At 42.0% G+C, this 15,052-nt stretch overlaps 1 protein-coding gene and 1 pseudogene across 1 annotated transcript in view; one reads left to right on the forward strand and one right to left on the reverse strand.

The window, feature by feature from the left end:
- Ubxn7 (UBX domain protein 7) overlaps positions 1-15,052 on the forward strand; it is a 50,914-nt gene that overhangs the window by 20,499 nt on the left and 15,363 nt on the right. Inside the window, exons 2-3 of the mRNA XM_051149768.1 lie at positions 6,604-6,751; positions 8,705-8,772. Of these exons, the coding sequence (XP_051005725.1) occupies positions 6,604-6,751; positions 8,705-8,772 (216 nt within the window). The remainder of the gene's footprint in view (positions 1-6,603; positions 6,752-8,704; positions 8,773-15,052) is intronic.
- Positions 10,456-10,950, reverse strand: LOC127193200 (60S ribosomal protein L35-like; annotated as a pseudogene).

Here is a 15,052-nt window from a genome sequence, read left to right on the forward strand (position 1 = left end):
TGAAAAACTAAAAAAAGAAAGTCTGTTATAATCCATCATTGTCTAAAAATGAAATTGGGAATGCCTATCCTCAAGAAATAATAAAAACCCAAACATTAAAGAAAGATTTTTATTGTGGTGGAACTAGAAGGTAAACCAAAGCTGGCATGGCAGCACAGGCCTGTAATCACAGTACTTAGAAGACAGAGACAGGTGGATCTCTGTGAGTTTAAGGCCAGCCTGGTCGATAGATAGATAGATAGATAGATTAGATAGATAGATAGATAGAAAGAAAGAGAAGTAAACCAGCACTTACTCCTTAGTTATAAGTTTATAATAGAGGGGGCTGGAGAGATGGCTCAGAGGTTAAGAGCGCTCACTGCTCTTCCAGAGGTCCTGAGTTCAATTCCCAGAAACCACACGGTGGCTCACAACCATCGATACTGTGATATAATACCCTCTTCTAGTGTGCATGAAGACAGAAAACTCATATACATAAAATAAATAAATCTTTTTTAAAAAGTTTGTAATAGAAAAGTATCACCTGTTGTGATACAAGACATAGATGGTCAGTGGACAAGTTGACAAATCAACACTTTTGTTGATTCTCAGCATGCCTGAGTTAGATGAGCGAGGTGGATGAGTATAATGGCATCCCAAGCATTTAGTTTGTTTTGAGTTTAGCAAATTTTATAGAACGGAGAAGAGGATTGACAAAGCAAGAGAAATAAGCTGAGACCTTGTCATGAGGGCTGACTTTCCAGTTTTGGGATTTATCTTGTAGCGTCAAGAAAGCCATTAAGGCCGGACAGTGGTGACACACACCTTTAATCCCAGCATTCTGGAGACAGAGGCAGGTGGATCGCTGTGAGTTTGAAGCCAGCCTGGGCTACCGAGGGAGTCCAGGACATCCAAGGCTACACCAAGAAACCCTGTCTTGAAAAACACAAAAAAGCAAAACCAAAACCAACCAACCAAACAAACAAAAAAGAAAGCCATTAAGGAATTCTGGGTGTGTGTGTGGTATAATTAGCCTTGTGTTTTGAAGCATACAAGGTGCAGAACTGAGTGATGATCTTCTAGGGCAGCTGGAGTTAGTTGAAAAGAGTGAAGGACTTGAACCTAAACCCTTGAAGTAGTAGTAAGTGAAGTTAGAGAGAAAAGCAGACGTGAGTAGCACACGCCTTTAATGATAGCACGTAGGAGGCAGAGGCTAGCCTGTTTTACATAATCAGTTATTTACCTTCTCAGCACTGGAGAGATGGCTCAGAGGTTAAGAGCACTGACTGTTCTTCCAGAGGTCCTGGGTTCAATTCCCAGCAACCACATGGTGGCTCACAGCTATCTATGAGTCTGATGCCCTCTTCTGTCCTGTATATGCAGGCAGAGTGCTGTATACATAATAATAAATAAATAAATCTTAAAAACAAACGAAGATTTATTATGTATATAATGTTTAGCCTGCATATGTGCCTGCCTGCCAGAAGAGGGCATCAAATCTCATTATAGTTGGTTGTGAGCCACCATGTGGCTGCTGGGAATTGAACTCGAGACCTCTGAAGAACAGACAGTGCTCTTAACCTCTAAGCCATCTCTCCAGCCCCATAATTCCTTCTTACATAAAAAAATGCTGAACAAAACGTGTGATATTGGGGACTGGAGCAATGACATGTTGAGAGCTCTTAACTGCACTTGCAGAGTACCTTGGTTTGGTTTCCAGCATCCATATAGTAGCTCACTACTGTCTTAACTCCAGTTCCAGAGGATGGTGACAGTGTCTTCTGACCTTTTTGTGCATGAGGCACACATATGGTACATATACATATATGTAATCAAAACATTCATGCACATAAAATAAACAAAAGATATAGCATTAAAAATTTTAAAACAATCCATATGATGCTGACAAAAGGCTAAAAATGAAATCAAATTGGACTGCAGATGTTAGCTAGCTTTACAAACCGTTCATCCTATGGGTTCTGCCTAAATGTGTGTGTGTGTTTTCCAAGATAGGGTTTCTCTGTGTAAGTTTTTTTTTTTTTTTTTTAAACTTCTTTTCATAGTACTGTAAAGCCCAAGAAACAAAGTCCGAGGCTTGAAGGACTCCTGTTCAGGAAGCTGACACTTTGATGCCAGTCTTGGCAGGATGTCATCCCATGTACGGAGAAGGATGTCAAACAAGGCTTGTTGCAAAGTTACATTTCCCATGTGGTCTTGGAAAACTTTACAGTCACCTATCAACTCTTATTTAATTCTCCCTATGGTTACTTCACAAAATCTATTTAGGAGGATGTCCCTTCAATGCCAGACTTAAAAGTTCCAGGGCACACTACACCAGACCTTAGTGTGTCCACTGAGCCAACTTTCTGGTCCCTAATCTCAGCACTTGAGATACAAAAGCAGAAGAACTTGAGTTAGAGGCCAGCATGGGCTATAGTGTGAGACTGTCTCAGAAAAGGGAACGGGGCGGGGAGATATGGCTCATTGTTTAAAAGCTTGTGCTGTGCAATTGTAAGGACCAGAGTTTTAATCCTACCACCATCTAAAAAGCCAGGCTTCCTGCAAATACCTGAGACTCCAGCTCCAAGAGGCTTATGCATATAAACTCATGCAGATATGCACATATAAATAAATAATGAAAAAAATTATAGGGCTGGAGAAATGGCTCAGCAATTAAGAACAAAAACTGCTCTTGCAGAGGACGCAAGCACATGGATTGACTCAAAACTACCAGCTCGGGGGAATCCAACCACCTCTCTGAATTCATGTGCACATACCCACCTCCTTACACAATATATACATAATAAAAAATTAAGAATTACATAAAAACTATTGCATAATGAGTGAGAGCCAGGAAAACAGGAGATATTGATCCACAGAGACTGCAGAAAGTTTATATTTTATTGTAGTTGTATATGTTTGTATACTATAGAGGTAACGGAAATAAAAGGTTAAAAAAGGAATGAGAGTTAAGGCTTTCTTAAAATGTAACAGCTGTGCTTGGTGGTGCACGCCTTTAATCCCAGTACTCTTGGGAGGCAGAGGCAGGCGGATGTCTGTGAGTTCGAGGCCAGCCTGGTCTACAAAGTAGTCCAGGACACTCAAGGCTACACAGAGAAACCCTGTCTTGAAAAAAAGCAAAAGAAGGGGGGTGGGAGATGGCATTGTGAAGAACAGTAGCACAATATCTAATTGGATTCCTGAAAAGAAATAACTGTGAAAGGAAGAGTGGGGCAAAGTTCAAGTTACATAGCTAAGATTTTTTTTCCAGAATTGAGAACAGAAAATATTAGGTATTAGAAATCATTTGCCTTTAACCCCAGCACTTGGGAAGCAGCGGCAGGCAGATTTCTGTAAGTTCTAGGATAGCCAAGGCTAGTAAGAGAAACCTTGTCTTGAAAAACAAAAACAAAAGAGCAAAAACAAAACAAAAAAAAAAGAAAGAAAGAAAGCCAGTGAATCCCAAGGAATAAGTACAATAAACTTTGGCAAGTCACAGTGCAACTGCAGACCAGTGACAGAAACTTTAAGAACAGCTAGAACCAACAGACTGCTATAAAAATCATTTTCTTTAAGCTGAGAACTGATTTCCCAGCTGTAGCAACAGAAGCCAGAGGACATTGGAATTCTGTCTTGTGTACTGAGACAAAACAGCTGTCAGCCTTGAAACGGCACTCTCAGTCAAATGCTTTTACAATAGACATATTGAGGCAAAAACCTTAGAGCATTTGCTACCAACAGAACAAGATTCGAAGGGATATAATTCAGATAAAGAAAACTCATCCCAACCAGAAAGCTTGAGGTGCTTTTCAGTGGCCACCTAATATTTAAATCAAAAATATAGTTTATGCTTTGTTTCAAAATTTGCTTCATTAACCAAATCTACTCCGGACATATATCTGGAGATGTTTGTTTATGTAACATTTCATGTTGATTTGATTCTGGATGTGTATACTACTGAGTCAAAAAAGGAATTAAAAAAAACTTTTTAGCCAGGCGATGGCGGCGCACGCCTTTAATCCCAGCACTTGGGAGGCAAAGGCAGGTGGAGGCCAGCCTAGTCTACAAAGTGAGTCCAGGACAACAAAGGCTACACCGAGAAACCCACTCAGATCATGCCACCCCTAGGCAGCATGGCCCTCAGATATCCACATGGTCTGAGGTGGCGTGTGATAACTTGGACCACAGATACCAACACAGAACTCAGCTGGCAGGACGACTTCCAACCCAGACATAGCCCTCGGTGGCAGCCAAGCAAGGACCTCACCATGCCTCTTGGTATCCACTTGTTCTCACCACTGCTGAGTCTCCAGTTCTACCCTCTCCACAGTGTATGGACCCCCTGCTTTGTTTTCTCTTCCATGTATCCACCATGCATTCCATCCTTCCCATCTCTCCATCACACATTTACCGATTGTACTGGCACCCAGGACAGGTGTTTGGGTGTCTTTTTCCAGCCTCAAGAATTTCTTGGTACTTGTAAAATTGCTTTTTTACGAGAACTTTAACAATTTGCGTTTCATTCAACAGACTGTGCTGCTTTATTTACAAATGATTGTTCGGACGAGTTTTAAAGAACAAAGATTAGCATTTCTTACCAGATATTTTTATCTTAGACAAAAATGTCTCTGTTTACTTTTCTTGGTTTGATATTAAAAATGTGTTCTGAATTTGAGCCCGATTCCTGCTCCTCCTCAAAAACTTTTTAAATAGATGAAAATATGATGCTTGCTTTTTGTTTTTTTGAGACTGGGTTTCTCTGTGTAACCTTGGCTGTCCTAGACTTACTTTGTAGACCAGGCTGGCCTCGAACTCATGCATGTGCCACCACACCCAGCTTTCTTTTCTCTTTTTGAGACAGGATTTGCTTTGTAGACCAGGCTAACCTCAAACTCACAGAGGTCCCCCTGCCTCTGCTTCCCTGAGTGCTGGGATTACATGTGTGCGCCACTAAGCCTAGCTCGTTTGTTTGTTTGTTTGTTTGTTTGATTTTCAAGACAAGGTTTCTCTGTGTAGCCTTGGAACTCCCTCTGTAGACCAGGCCTTGAACTCACATAGATCTGCCTGCCTCTCTTCCCGGAGTGCTGGGATGACAGGAGTGGGCCACTGAGCCGGGCTCAGAAAATATTTCTTTCTAGAATGTAGTCTTTATTTTTCTTTATCCCTCTTCAGTTTATTATTACTAACAAATAATATATTTCTTTCTTTCTTTTTTTCTTCCATTTTCTTTTTTTCTTGAGACAGCCCTGGCTGTTCAGGAATATACTTTGTAGACCAGGCTGGCCTCAGAAATTTGCCCTTGCTGCCTCTTAAGTGCTGGGATTAAAGGTGTGAGCCATACCTGCCCAGCTCTTTTTTTTTTCTTCCTCTTCCTCCTCTTCTCTTTTAAAGTATAGTCCCAGGCTGGCCTTGAACTCACAGAGATGTATCTGCCTCTAAGTCTAGGGTATTTGTATGTACCAACACAACTAGTTAATTCAGCCATCTAAAGAAATCACAAATATGCCAGGCGGTGGTGGTGTACGCCTTTAATCCCAGCACCTAGGGAGGCAGAGGCAGGCAGATCTCTGTGAGTTCGAGGCCAGCCTGGTCTACAGAGTGAGTCCAGGATAGCCAAAATAGTGGAGAAAAACCCTGCCTCAGAAAAACCAAACCAAAAAGAAGAAAAAGAAAAAAAAGAAAGAAATTGCAAATAGAGCTGAGGAAATGCAAGCATGAGGATCTGAGTTCACATCCCCTAGGTAAAGCCAGTTACTGTAGCACACACCTGTAAACTCAGTACTCCTACATTGAGATGAGAGGCTAGAGAGAGATCCTGAAAGCTTGTTAGGTAGCTAGCCTACCATGTTGTGGCAGCTAAGAGACTGTGTCTCTGACAAGGTAGAAGCAAGGCACAGTACTAGATGTTGCCCTTTGACTTTGTGCATGTGCAGAGACACTCACATGTACATACATGCACACACATATACACTAAGAAATGGCAAATAGCCAGGTGTGGTGTGGTGACTCATTTTTGTAAGCCTAGTATTTGAATCTGAGGCAGGAGGATTTCTGATTTGAACACTAGGCTCAGCTACAGTGTGAAACCTGTCTCAAAACAAACAAACAAAAACCCCACACATAAACTAAAAAGAAAAAGAAAGAAATGCCAAATGGGGAGCTGGAGAGATGGCTCAGGGGTTAGGAGCACTGACCGCTCTTCCAAAGGTCCTGAGTTCAATTCCCAGCAACCACATGTTGGCTCACAACCATCTATAATGTGATCTAATGCCCTCTTCTGGCATGAAGGCCCACATGCAGGCAAATGCTGTATGTATAAATAAATAAATAAATCTTTAAAAAAAAAAAAAAAAAAAAAAAAAAAAAAAAAAAAAAAAAGAAATGCCAAATGTTTAATTTTCTTTTGATTGTGGAAGAGTGTACTGTTGTGGTGCTGTTGTGTTGTTTTCTAGTTCTGTGTATTTTTGCCAGCCAGCCAGCAGGACAGAAGTAAACGATGTGTTTACATGTAAGTCCTTTTAAAAGGGAAGGACTGTTAATTTGTTTGGGAATTCCATGTTCTAATGAGAGCTTGAATGTAAGAAGTCATCTTTAACTTTTTTTTCTGTTCTTTTGCTGTTTCAGGTGCAAGTGAGAGTGTAGGAAAACATATGCTTGAAGCTTGTAACAACAACCTGGAGATGGCAGTCACCATGTTTTTGGATGGTGGAGGAATTGCTGAAGAGCCCAGTACCAGTTCAGCAAGTGTCTCTACTGTCAGACCACACACAGAGTATGAATTTATTACTTATTTATTGTAGCAGCTACTATTTGCTTAAATTAACTAGTTGTATTTTTTCAAAGTTAGTCAGTTTTCTAGTTTTGAAAACATTCCAGGTTGAGAGCTGGGGATTTAACATAGCTGGTAGTTTGCCTTGCATTAAAGAAATTCTGGACTTGCCAGAACTAAAGGTGCACACCTTTAATCCCAGCACTCGGGAGGCAGAGGCAGGCGGATCCCTGTGAGTTCAAGGCCAGCCTGGTCTACAAAGTGAGTCCAGGACAGCCAAGGCTACACGGAGAAGCCCTGTCTCGAAAAACAAAAAACAAACAAACAAAAAAAGAAATTCTGTACTTAAGCTCCAAGCCTGAGTAAACCAGACTTGGTGACACACATTTGTGACAGTGGCTCTTAGGATATAGAGACAGGAGGATGGAGGTTTTCAGGGTCACCCTCATCTACAGAGCAATTCAGAAGCTGTACTGGGTTACACCAGGATTTTTTAAAGAGCTTTTATCGATTGACATCATTATTTTGCCTGTGAGGAAGCTAGAGCACGACCATTGTCTTGCCGCCTCAGTGTTGGGATTAAAGGCATGCATCGACATGCCTGGTGCAGCCCCAGCTCAGTTGTGAGGATGGGCGTTTGAAGCCTGCCTAGATAGACCGTGGCTCAGAATCGGGCTAAAAATACCCCGAGTGGTGGGCAGGGGACACCAGAACACATGATCATTAGGACTAGTTTAACGAACTTAAACTGATAAATATCAGGCTAGCTCAAACTCAGAGATCCATCTGCCTCTGCCTCCCCAGTGCTGGAATTAAAGGGGCGTGTCACCACGCCCAGCCCAATTTCCTTTTTGTGGGGTGATGGTGGCTCAAAACAGTTGTTTCTCTGTGTAGCCGTGGCTGTCTTGGACTTGCTTTATAGACCAGGCCAACTTGGAACTCACAGTGTTTGACTGCCTCTGTCTCCCTGAGTGCTGGGATTAAAGTTGTGTTGCCAGCAAGCTTGGCGACTTGTTTGTTTGTTTGTTTAATTCCTTATCTTTAAGAATTAAGGGAGACTGAGCATTTGGAGAGGTGACTCCACAGTTAAGAGCCTGTAACTGCAGCTCCAGAGGTATCTTTTGCTTATGGTCTCTGAGGGCTCTGCACTCATATGCACATACTTGCACACACATAATTAAACTAAAAATAAAATCTTAAAAAAAAAAAAAAAAAAGAATTTAGGGGATGCTAGTAATTAGGGATTTAGCTTAGTGGTAGACAAATTTCTACTGAAGTGAAAGACCCTGGATTCAGCTCTTAGGAACAGGGAAGTGCTAGCAAAAATCATATTTAAGGGGGGAAAAAAGGCCAAAACAATAACTGCAACACAATATAGTGTGGAACAAGCTTTAACTCAGTACATGAAGGCAGAGGCAGGTGGATCTTTTGTGAGTTCCAGGCCAGACTGGACTACATGGTGAGACTTGTCTCAGAGAGAGTTGCGGGGTGGGGAGAAGATCTAAGATGGAAAGAGACTTTTTTTTAAAGAACTTATCTATTTTTTCCCCCTTTCCTTGTAAACCATTTTACCCTTTTCTGCTAGATATTTTATTACACTTAATCTGTGTAGAAAATCTTTCACAAATCTTGGTTACTATAGTTCCTAAAAATCATGTTTGTTTCACTTGCTAATTTGAATGCATTCATAATTAAAGAACATAGGAGCTGGGCAGTGATAGTGCACGCTTTTAATCCCAGCACTTGGGAGGCAGAAGGATCTCTGTGAGTTCGAGGCCAGCCTGGTCTACAAAGTGAGTCTCGGACAGTCAAGGCTACACACAGAAACCCTGTCTCAAAAACAAAACAAACAAAAAAAGAAGAAGAAGAAAACAAAAAAGATAATAGATGCCATAAAAACAGTTCTTCATTTGGGTATTTTTTTTTTTTTTTCTAACTTTTTTTTTTTTTTAACAGAGAAGAAGTTCGTGCTCCAATTCCTCAAAAGCAAGAAATATTGGTGGAGCCAGAACCTTTGTTTGGTGGTAAGTTCACCTTATTTGCTTGACTTTACCTGGCTTTTTATTGTCTCGGATTTCAGTAAAATGAACTGAAAATATGTTTACTCAGAGGTTGTTTCTTCATTTATAGGATCAGTTCCTGGTAAGCTGCATTCCTTGGCAGAATAATGTTGTGCATTAACAATTGGCAATATGTTGCATAAGGCCAGAATGAGGAAACTTACCAAAAAGAATTGCTGTCTCCACCCCCCCCCCCCATCCTCAGCCCTCCACCCCCATTCCCATATTCCTGTGATAGTGCTGTGTTGGGAACCAAGCCATTAACACAAGGTCCTTTGGGATGACTCCCAAATCGTAGGAAGAAGCATTTTCTTCAAAGCTGTTGGACAGAGTTGCTATATCCTCAAGCAGGAGAGCCAAAGTCTTATGTGACTGCCTATGGCTTAGAACAACTAATTTTATTGAGACAGGGTATAAAGAGCTAACTGATTAGATTTTGGCTTGCACAAATCATTTTTAAAAGATTTTTTTCTTTTATTATTTGTTTGCTTGTTTGCTTGTTTTTTCTTGAGAGGGTTTATTTGTGTAGTCCTGGTTGTCCCAGAACTCAGAGGTCTATCTGCCTCTACCTCCTGAGTGCTGAGATTAAAGGCATGCACCACCACTGCCCTGCTCAAGATTTTTTCTTTAATATTAATTGTGTGTGGGTGTATGGATATGTACACGTGAGTGCAGTTATCCAAGGAGGCTGGAAGAGAAAATGTGGTACCCTGGAGCTGGGCAGAAGGAAGATGACAGAGGAATGGTGTGTGTTTATGGTTAAATGGTTTGCAAGAGCTAGGAGTAAAAGTCCTAAGGTTTCGAAGTGCTGTAGCTTGAAGAGAGGCTTTCAGTAGAGGTGTGATGGAAGCACATAGCAGATGGTGAGCCAAGCAATCCCAGGAGCTAACAATATGAAGTGGCAGTAAAAGCACCAAAGTGACTGGGTGCCTCCCAAAGGGAGAAATGAGAGGTAATAGGAAATACAAGGGAGAGCTATTTATTAGCTGGCCTGCTTTGGGATATTTATAAGTAGAATATTCCCCTATTAACACTGCTGTTCTATATCTAGTCATATAAGAAACTGACTTTGACAGTTGTTTGGGTTAAAAAATGTGAGAGCAGGTGAGTGGCTCAACATACAAGTGCTTGCTGTGCATGCCTGATGGCCAGAGTTTGATCCCTGGAGCCCATAGTTGAAGAGGACCAACTACTGAAAGTTGTCTTCTGACACCCACACCTGGGCTTTGGCAAGCATTCATACAGTAAAATAAAATAACCCTATAATAGAACTAGTTCTCAGAAGGCATCATTTGTGCACCAAGCTCTGTAGTGCATGACTGTAATTCAGCACTTAAAAAGCTAAGTATATTTTGACCTGTCTTAAAAAACCAAAGCAACAACAAAGGTGTTGAGTCTAAAGTATTCCTGTTACAAACATACATTTTATTTATTTTTTATTCTTTTTTTTTTGTTTTTGTTTTTGTTTTTCAAGACAGGGTTTCTCTGTGTAGCCTTGCCTGTCCTGGACTCTCTTTGTAGACCAGGCTGGCCTTGAACTCACAGCGATCCGCCTGCCTCTGCCTCCCGAGTGCTGGGATTAAAGGCATGCACCACCACGCCCGGCTAATTTTTTATTCTTTTGCCAGTCAGCCTTGCACTTTATTGTCATTGCCACCGCATACTTGGCAGTGGGTACAACCGCTCTTTCCGCGGCTGCTCTTGATCTTCGCCTTCTCCTTGTGCTTGGTGAGCCCGTGGTGCATGGCTCTGGTCTTCTTGAGCCGTAGATCAAAGGCTTGTACTTTTTGTCCTTGTAGAATTTCCTGAGATTTTCTTTTTGAGTCTGATTATTGACAGTGAGGACATGGGCAATGGATTTGTGGGCAACTCATACCTTGGAGAGCTTGGATGCGGCGCTGCCTGTCACCTTGGTGACCTGAAGCTGAGCCAGCTCCACCTTCAGATCGTCCAGTTGTCTCAGCAGCTCCTTCTTTTTGCCACGCAGGTCCCGAGCCTTAGTTTTGGCCATGGCTGTGTTGCTCACCACTGAGGCAACCTGGTACCAAACATACATTTTAAGTAGGAAATCTTGATTAATTGAAAATAGAAAATCTCACTGGGCAGTGGTGGTGCAGTCCTGAAATCTCAGCACTTAGGAAAGCAGAGACAAGCGGATCTATGATTTTGAAGCCACCCTGGTCTACTGAGTGAGTTCCAGGACAGTCAAGGCTACACACAGAAACGCTATCTCGAAAAAACCAAAAAAATTAAAATAAAATAAAAATAGGAAATCTCTTCACCACCACCATCCCCTTTTAAAAAAAAGAAAGGGAAGCAGAACAAAAAAGATTAAATTTGTTTATTTATTTATTATTTGTCTATTTATTTTGAGACCAATTTCTATGTGTAGCCTGTCCTGTCCTGGAACTTGATTAAAAATAGTTTCAAGATAAAAAAGAATCACATTTTTCAATTTAAGAAATTATTTATTTTATTTTATATGCATTGGTGTTTTGGTGTGTGTGATAGTGTCAGATCTTGGAGTTACACACAGCTGTGAGCTGCTATGTGGGTGCTGGGAAATAAACCTGGGTTCTCTGGAAGAACAGCCAGTACTTCTAACTGCTGAGCCATGTCTTCATTACCGCCACTACCACTACTACCACCACCATCACCACCACCACCACCACCACCACCACCACCACCACCACCACCACCACCACCACCACCACCACCACCACCACCATCACCACCACCATCACCACCATCACCACCACCACCACCACCATCACCACCACCACCACCACCACCACCACCACCACCACCACCATCACCACCATCACCACCACCACCACCACCACCACCACCACCACCACCACCATCACCACCACCACCACCATCACCACCATCACCATCACCACCATCACCACCACCACCACCACCATCACCACCACCACCACCACCATCACCACCACCACCACCACCACCACCGCCGCCGCCGCCGCCGCCACCACCACCACCACCATCACCACCATCACCACCACCACCACCACCACCACCACCACCACCACCACCACCACCACCACCACCATCACCACCACCACCACCACCACCACCACCACCACCACCATCACCATCACCACCGTTTTTATTTAAACATGAAAGAAAAGCAGAACAAAAACAGTTGATCTATCTGTTTTGGGGTCAGTCTCTCTGTGTAGCCCTGTCTGTCCTGGAACTAGCTCTATAGACCAGGCTGACCTTGAACTCAGAGATCTGCCTGCCTCTGCCTCCTGAGCGCTGGGATTAAAGGCACATACCACCACCTCCTGGCAAAGATTTATTTTTGTATATGATTGTTCTGTCTTCATGCACATCAGACAAGGGAATCAGATTCCATTACAGATGATCATGGGCCATCATATGGTTGCTGGGAATTGAACTCAGGACCTTTGGAAGAACAGCTAGTGTTCTTACTTGCTAAGCTATCCAGCCCACCCCCCAGTCAAGGTTTTTTTGTGTGGCCCTGGCTTTCTGGACTTGCTTTGTAGGCCAGACTGGCCTCAAACTCACAAAGATCGACCTACCTCTGCCTCCCTGAGTCCAGGACTGCATGCTAGCCCAAAGTTCTGGGTTTTTACTTTTTATTTTTTGTTTTTACAAGACAGGGTTTCTCTGTGTATTTTTTGGCTGTCCTGGACTCACTTTATAGACCAGGGTAGCCTTGAACTCAGAGATCCTCCTGCCTCTGCCACCCTAGTGCTGAGATTAAAGGCGTGCACCACCATGCCAGTTGATTGTGTGTGTGTGTGTGTTTGGGGGGGAAATAGACAGACAGAGACAGAGCTCGCCCAAAAAGGAAAATGGATTTCCCGGAGCTAGAGTTACATTAGTTGTGAACTGACCCATGTAGGTGGTAGGACCTGAGCAGAAACAGCATTGCTTTTAACTACTGAGCTATCTGTCTCTCCAGCACCTGATTTTGTATTTTTAATTATTTTGCTTATAACATAGTGATTCTAAGATAGAAATAATTATCTTAAGTAATGAAAAGCATAGTTTGTGGAGAAAGATGCTTTGACAAGGTGGTAAAAGACTTTGGATTCTATCTTCTAATTACTGTGGGGCTTTGGTTACATGCTGACTAAACTTATGATAAATAAGTCCATTTAAACTGTTACACTGGAAGCCGGGCATGGTGGCGTGCGCCTTTAATCCCAGCACTCAGGAGACAGAGGCAAGTGGATAGATCCCTGTGAATTCAAGGCCAGCCTGGTCTACAAAGTGAGTCTAGGACAGCCAAGGTTACACAGAGAAACCCTTTCTCGAAAAACCAAAATAAAAAATAAAAAACAAACAAACAAACTGTTGCACTGAAAGAATTAATTAAAATCTCCATTTTCATTTGGCCATGGGTAGTGTAGGTTTTTAAATCCCAGCACACAAGCAGGCTGATCTGGTGGTAGCTAGTCTTCATAGTGAGTTTCAAGACAGGCAAGGCTACATACAGAGACCCTGTCTCAAAAAGCAAAACAACAAAAATCTCTATTTTCTATGATGTACATGAGTAATTTGACCCCCCCCCCTTTAAGTTTGAGAACATTTTTCTAAAAGAATGTAACATTTTAACTACTACATTCTAACTCTTATGTAAAATATTTACATATTGAAATAGGCTCTTTACAGGGCTAGCAGAACTTTGCTCTGTGCATTTTCTGTTACTAAGCCAATATATAATAATGGGAACATTTCAGAAATTCACAGTGTAAGGTGGGCAGTGGCCTTTCATCCAAGCACTTGAGACAGAGTCAGGCCAATCTCTGCATTCAAGGCTAGTATGACCTACAAAGCAAGTCCAGGATTCTACATGTGCATCCACTAAGACAGAATTCTTTTTTTTTTTTTTTTTTTTTTTTTTTTTTTTTTGGTTTTTCGAGACAGGGTTTCTCTGTGTAGCCTTGGCCGTCCTGGACTCACTTTGTAGACCAGGCTGGCCTCGAACTCACAGTGATCCGCCTGCCTCTGCCTCCCGAGTGCTGGGACTAAAGGCGTGCGCCACCACGCCCGGCCACTAAGACAGAATTCTTAAATCTTAGGGTTCAGAACTTATTCAAGGGTTGTAGCTATAGTTCAATAGAACACCTGCATAGCATTTTTTTTTCTTCCAAGACAGGGTCTCACTACATAGCTCTGGCTGTCCTGGAACTGTCTGTAGACCAGGCTGGCCTTGATCTTATAGAGATCTGGTCTGCCTTCCAAGTGTTAGGATTAAAGGTATATGACAAGAATAAGACCCTTTCTACAATGAAAAGAATTTACAGCTAGGCAGTGGTAGCGCATATTTCCAAGACAGCCAGGGCTCCATAGAGAAACCCTGTGTCAGAAAACAAACAAAAAGAAAAAGAAAGGAAGGACGGAAGAAAGAAAAAAAGGAGGAACTTGTGTTAGGCCAAAGTGTGATTAGTCCCTTAATCACTAAACTGAACTAATTAATTAATTAACTAAACTGATTTTTTTTTTCCAGACAAGGTTTCTTTGTGTAACAGCTTTAGCTGTCCAAGATTCTCATTGTAGACCAGGCTGGCCTCAAACTCACAGAGATCTGCCTGCTTCGGCTTCCCAGAGTATTGGGATTAAAGGCATATGCCACCACGCCTGGCTTCTTCTCTTTTAAAAAGAAGTTATTTGTATTTCTTCTCCCACCCTCCACCCCCTTTGGCTTTTCAAGATAGGGTTTCTCTGTGTTGCTCTGGCTATTTCGGAATTTAGTCTTTTTTTTTTTTTTTTTTTTATGTGCATTGGTGTTTGGCCTGCATGTATGATTGTGTGAGGGACTTGAGTTACAGACAATTGAGTTGCCGTGTGGGTGCTCTGGAAGAGTATCTAATGCTCTTAACCACTGAACTATCTCTTCACCTTTTCTTTTTTTCCTAAGGAAAGACACTATTAAGAATATAGGCAGAGGGCTGGAGAGATGGCTCACAAACTTACATGTTGAGAAAATATTTATACACATAAAATAAAAAATAAATGCTTATATAAGGAATATCTTTAGAGTTTTCTTTTTAAAAAATTTTATACTGTATTCTGCCTGTATGTGAGCCAGCAGGCCAGAAGAGGGCACCAGATCTCATTATAGATGGTAATGAGCCACCATGTATGTGGTTGCTAGGAATTGAACTCAGGACCTTTGGAAGAACAGCCAATGCTCTTAGCCTCTGAGCCATCTTTAGCCCCATCTTTAGAATTTTCAAAAATCAAG

The sequence above is a fragment of the Acomys russatus genome, chromosome 8, assembly GCF_903995435.1.
Source record: "Acomys russatus chromosome 8, mAcoRus1.1, whole genome shotgun sequence".
Classification (NCBI taxonomy): domain Eukaryota; kingdom Metazoa; phylum Chordata; class Mammalia; order Rodentia; family Muridae; genus Acomys; species Acomys russatus.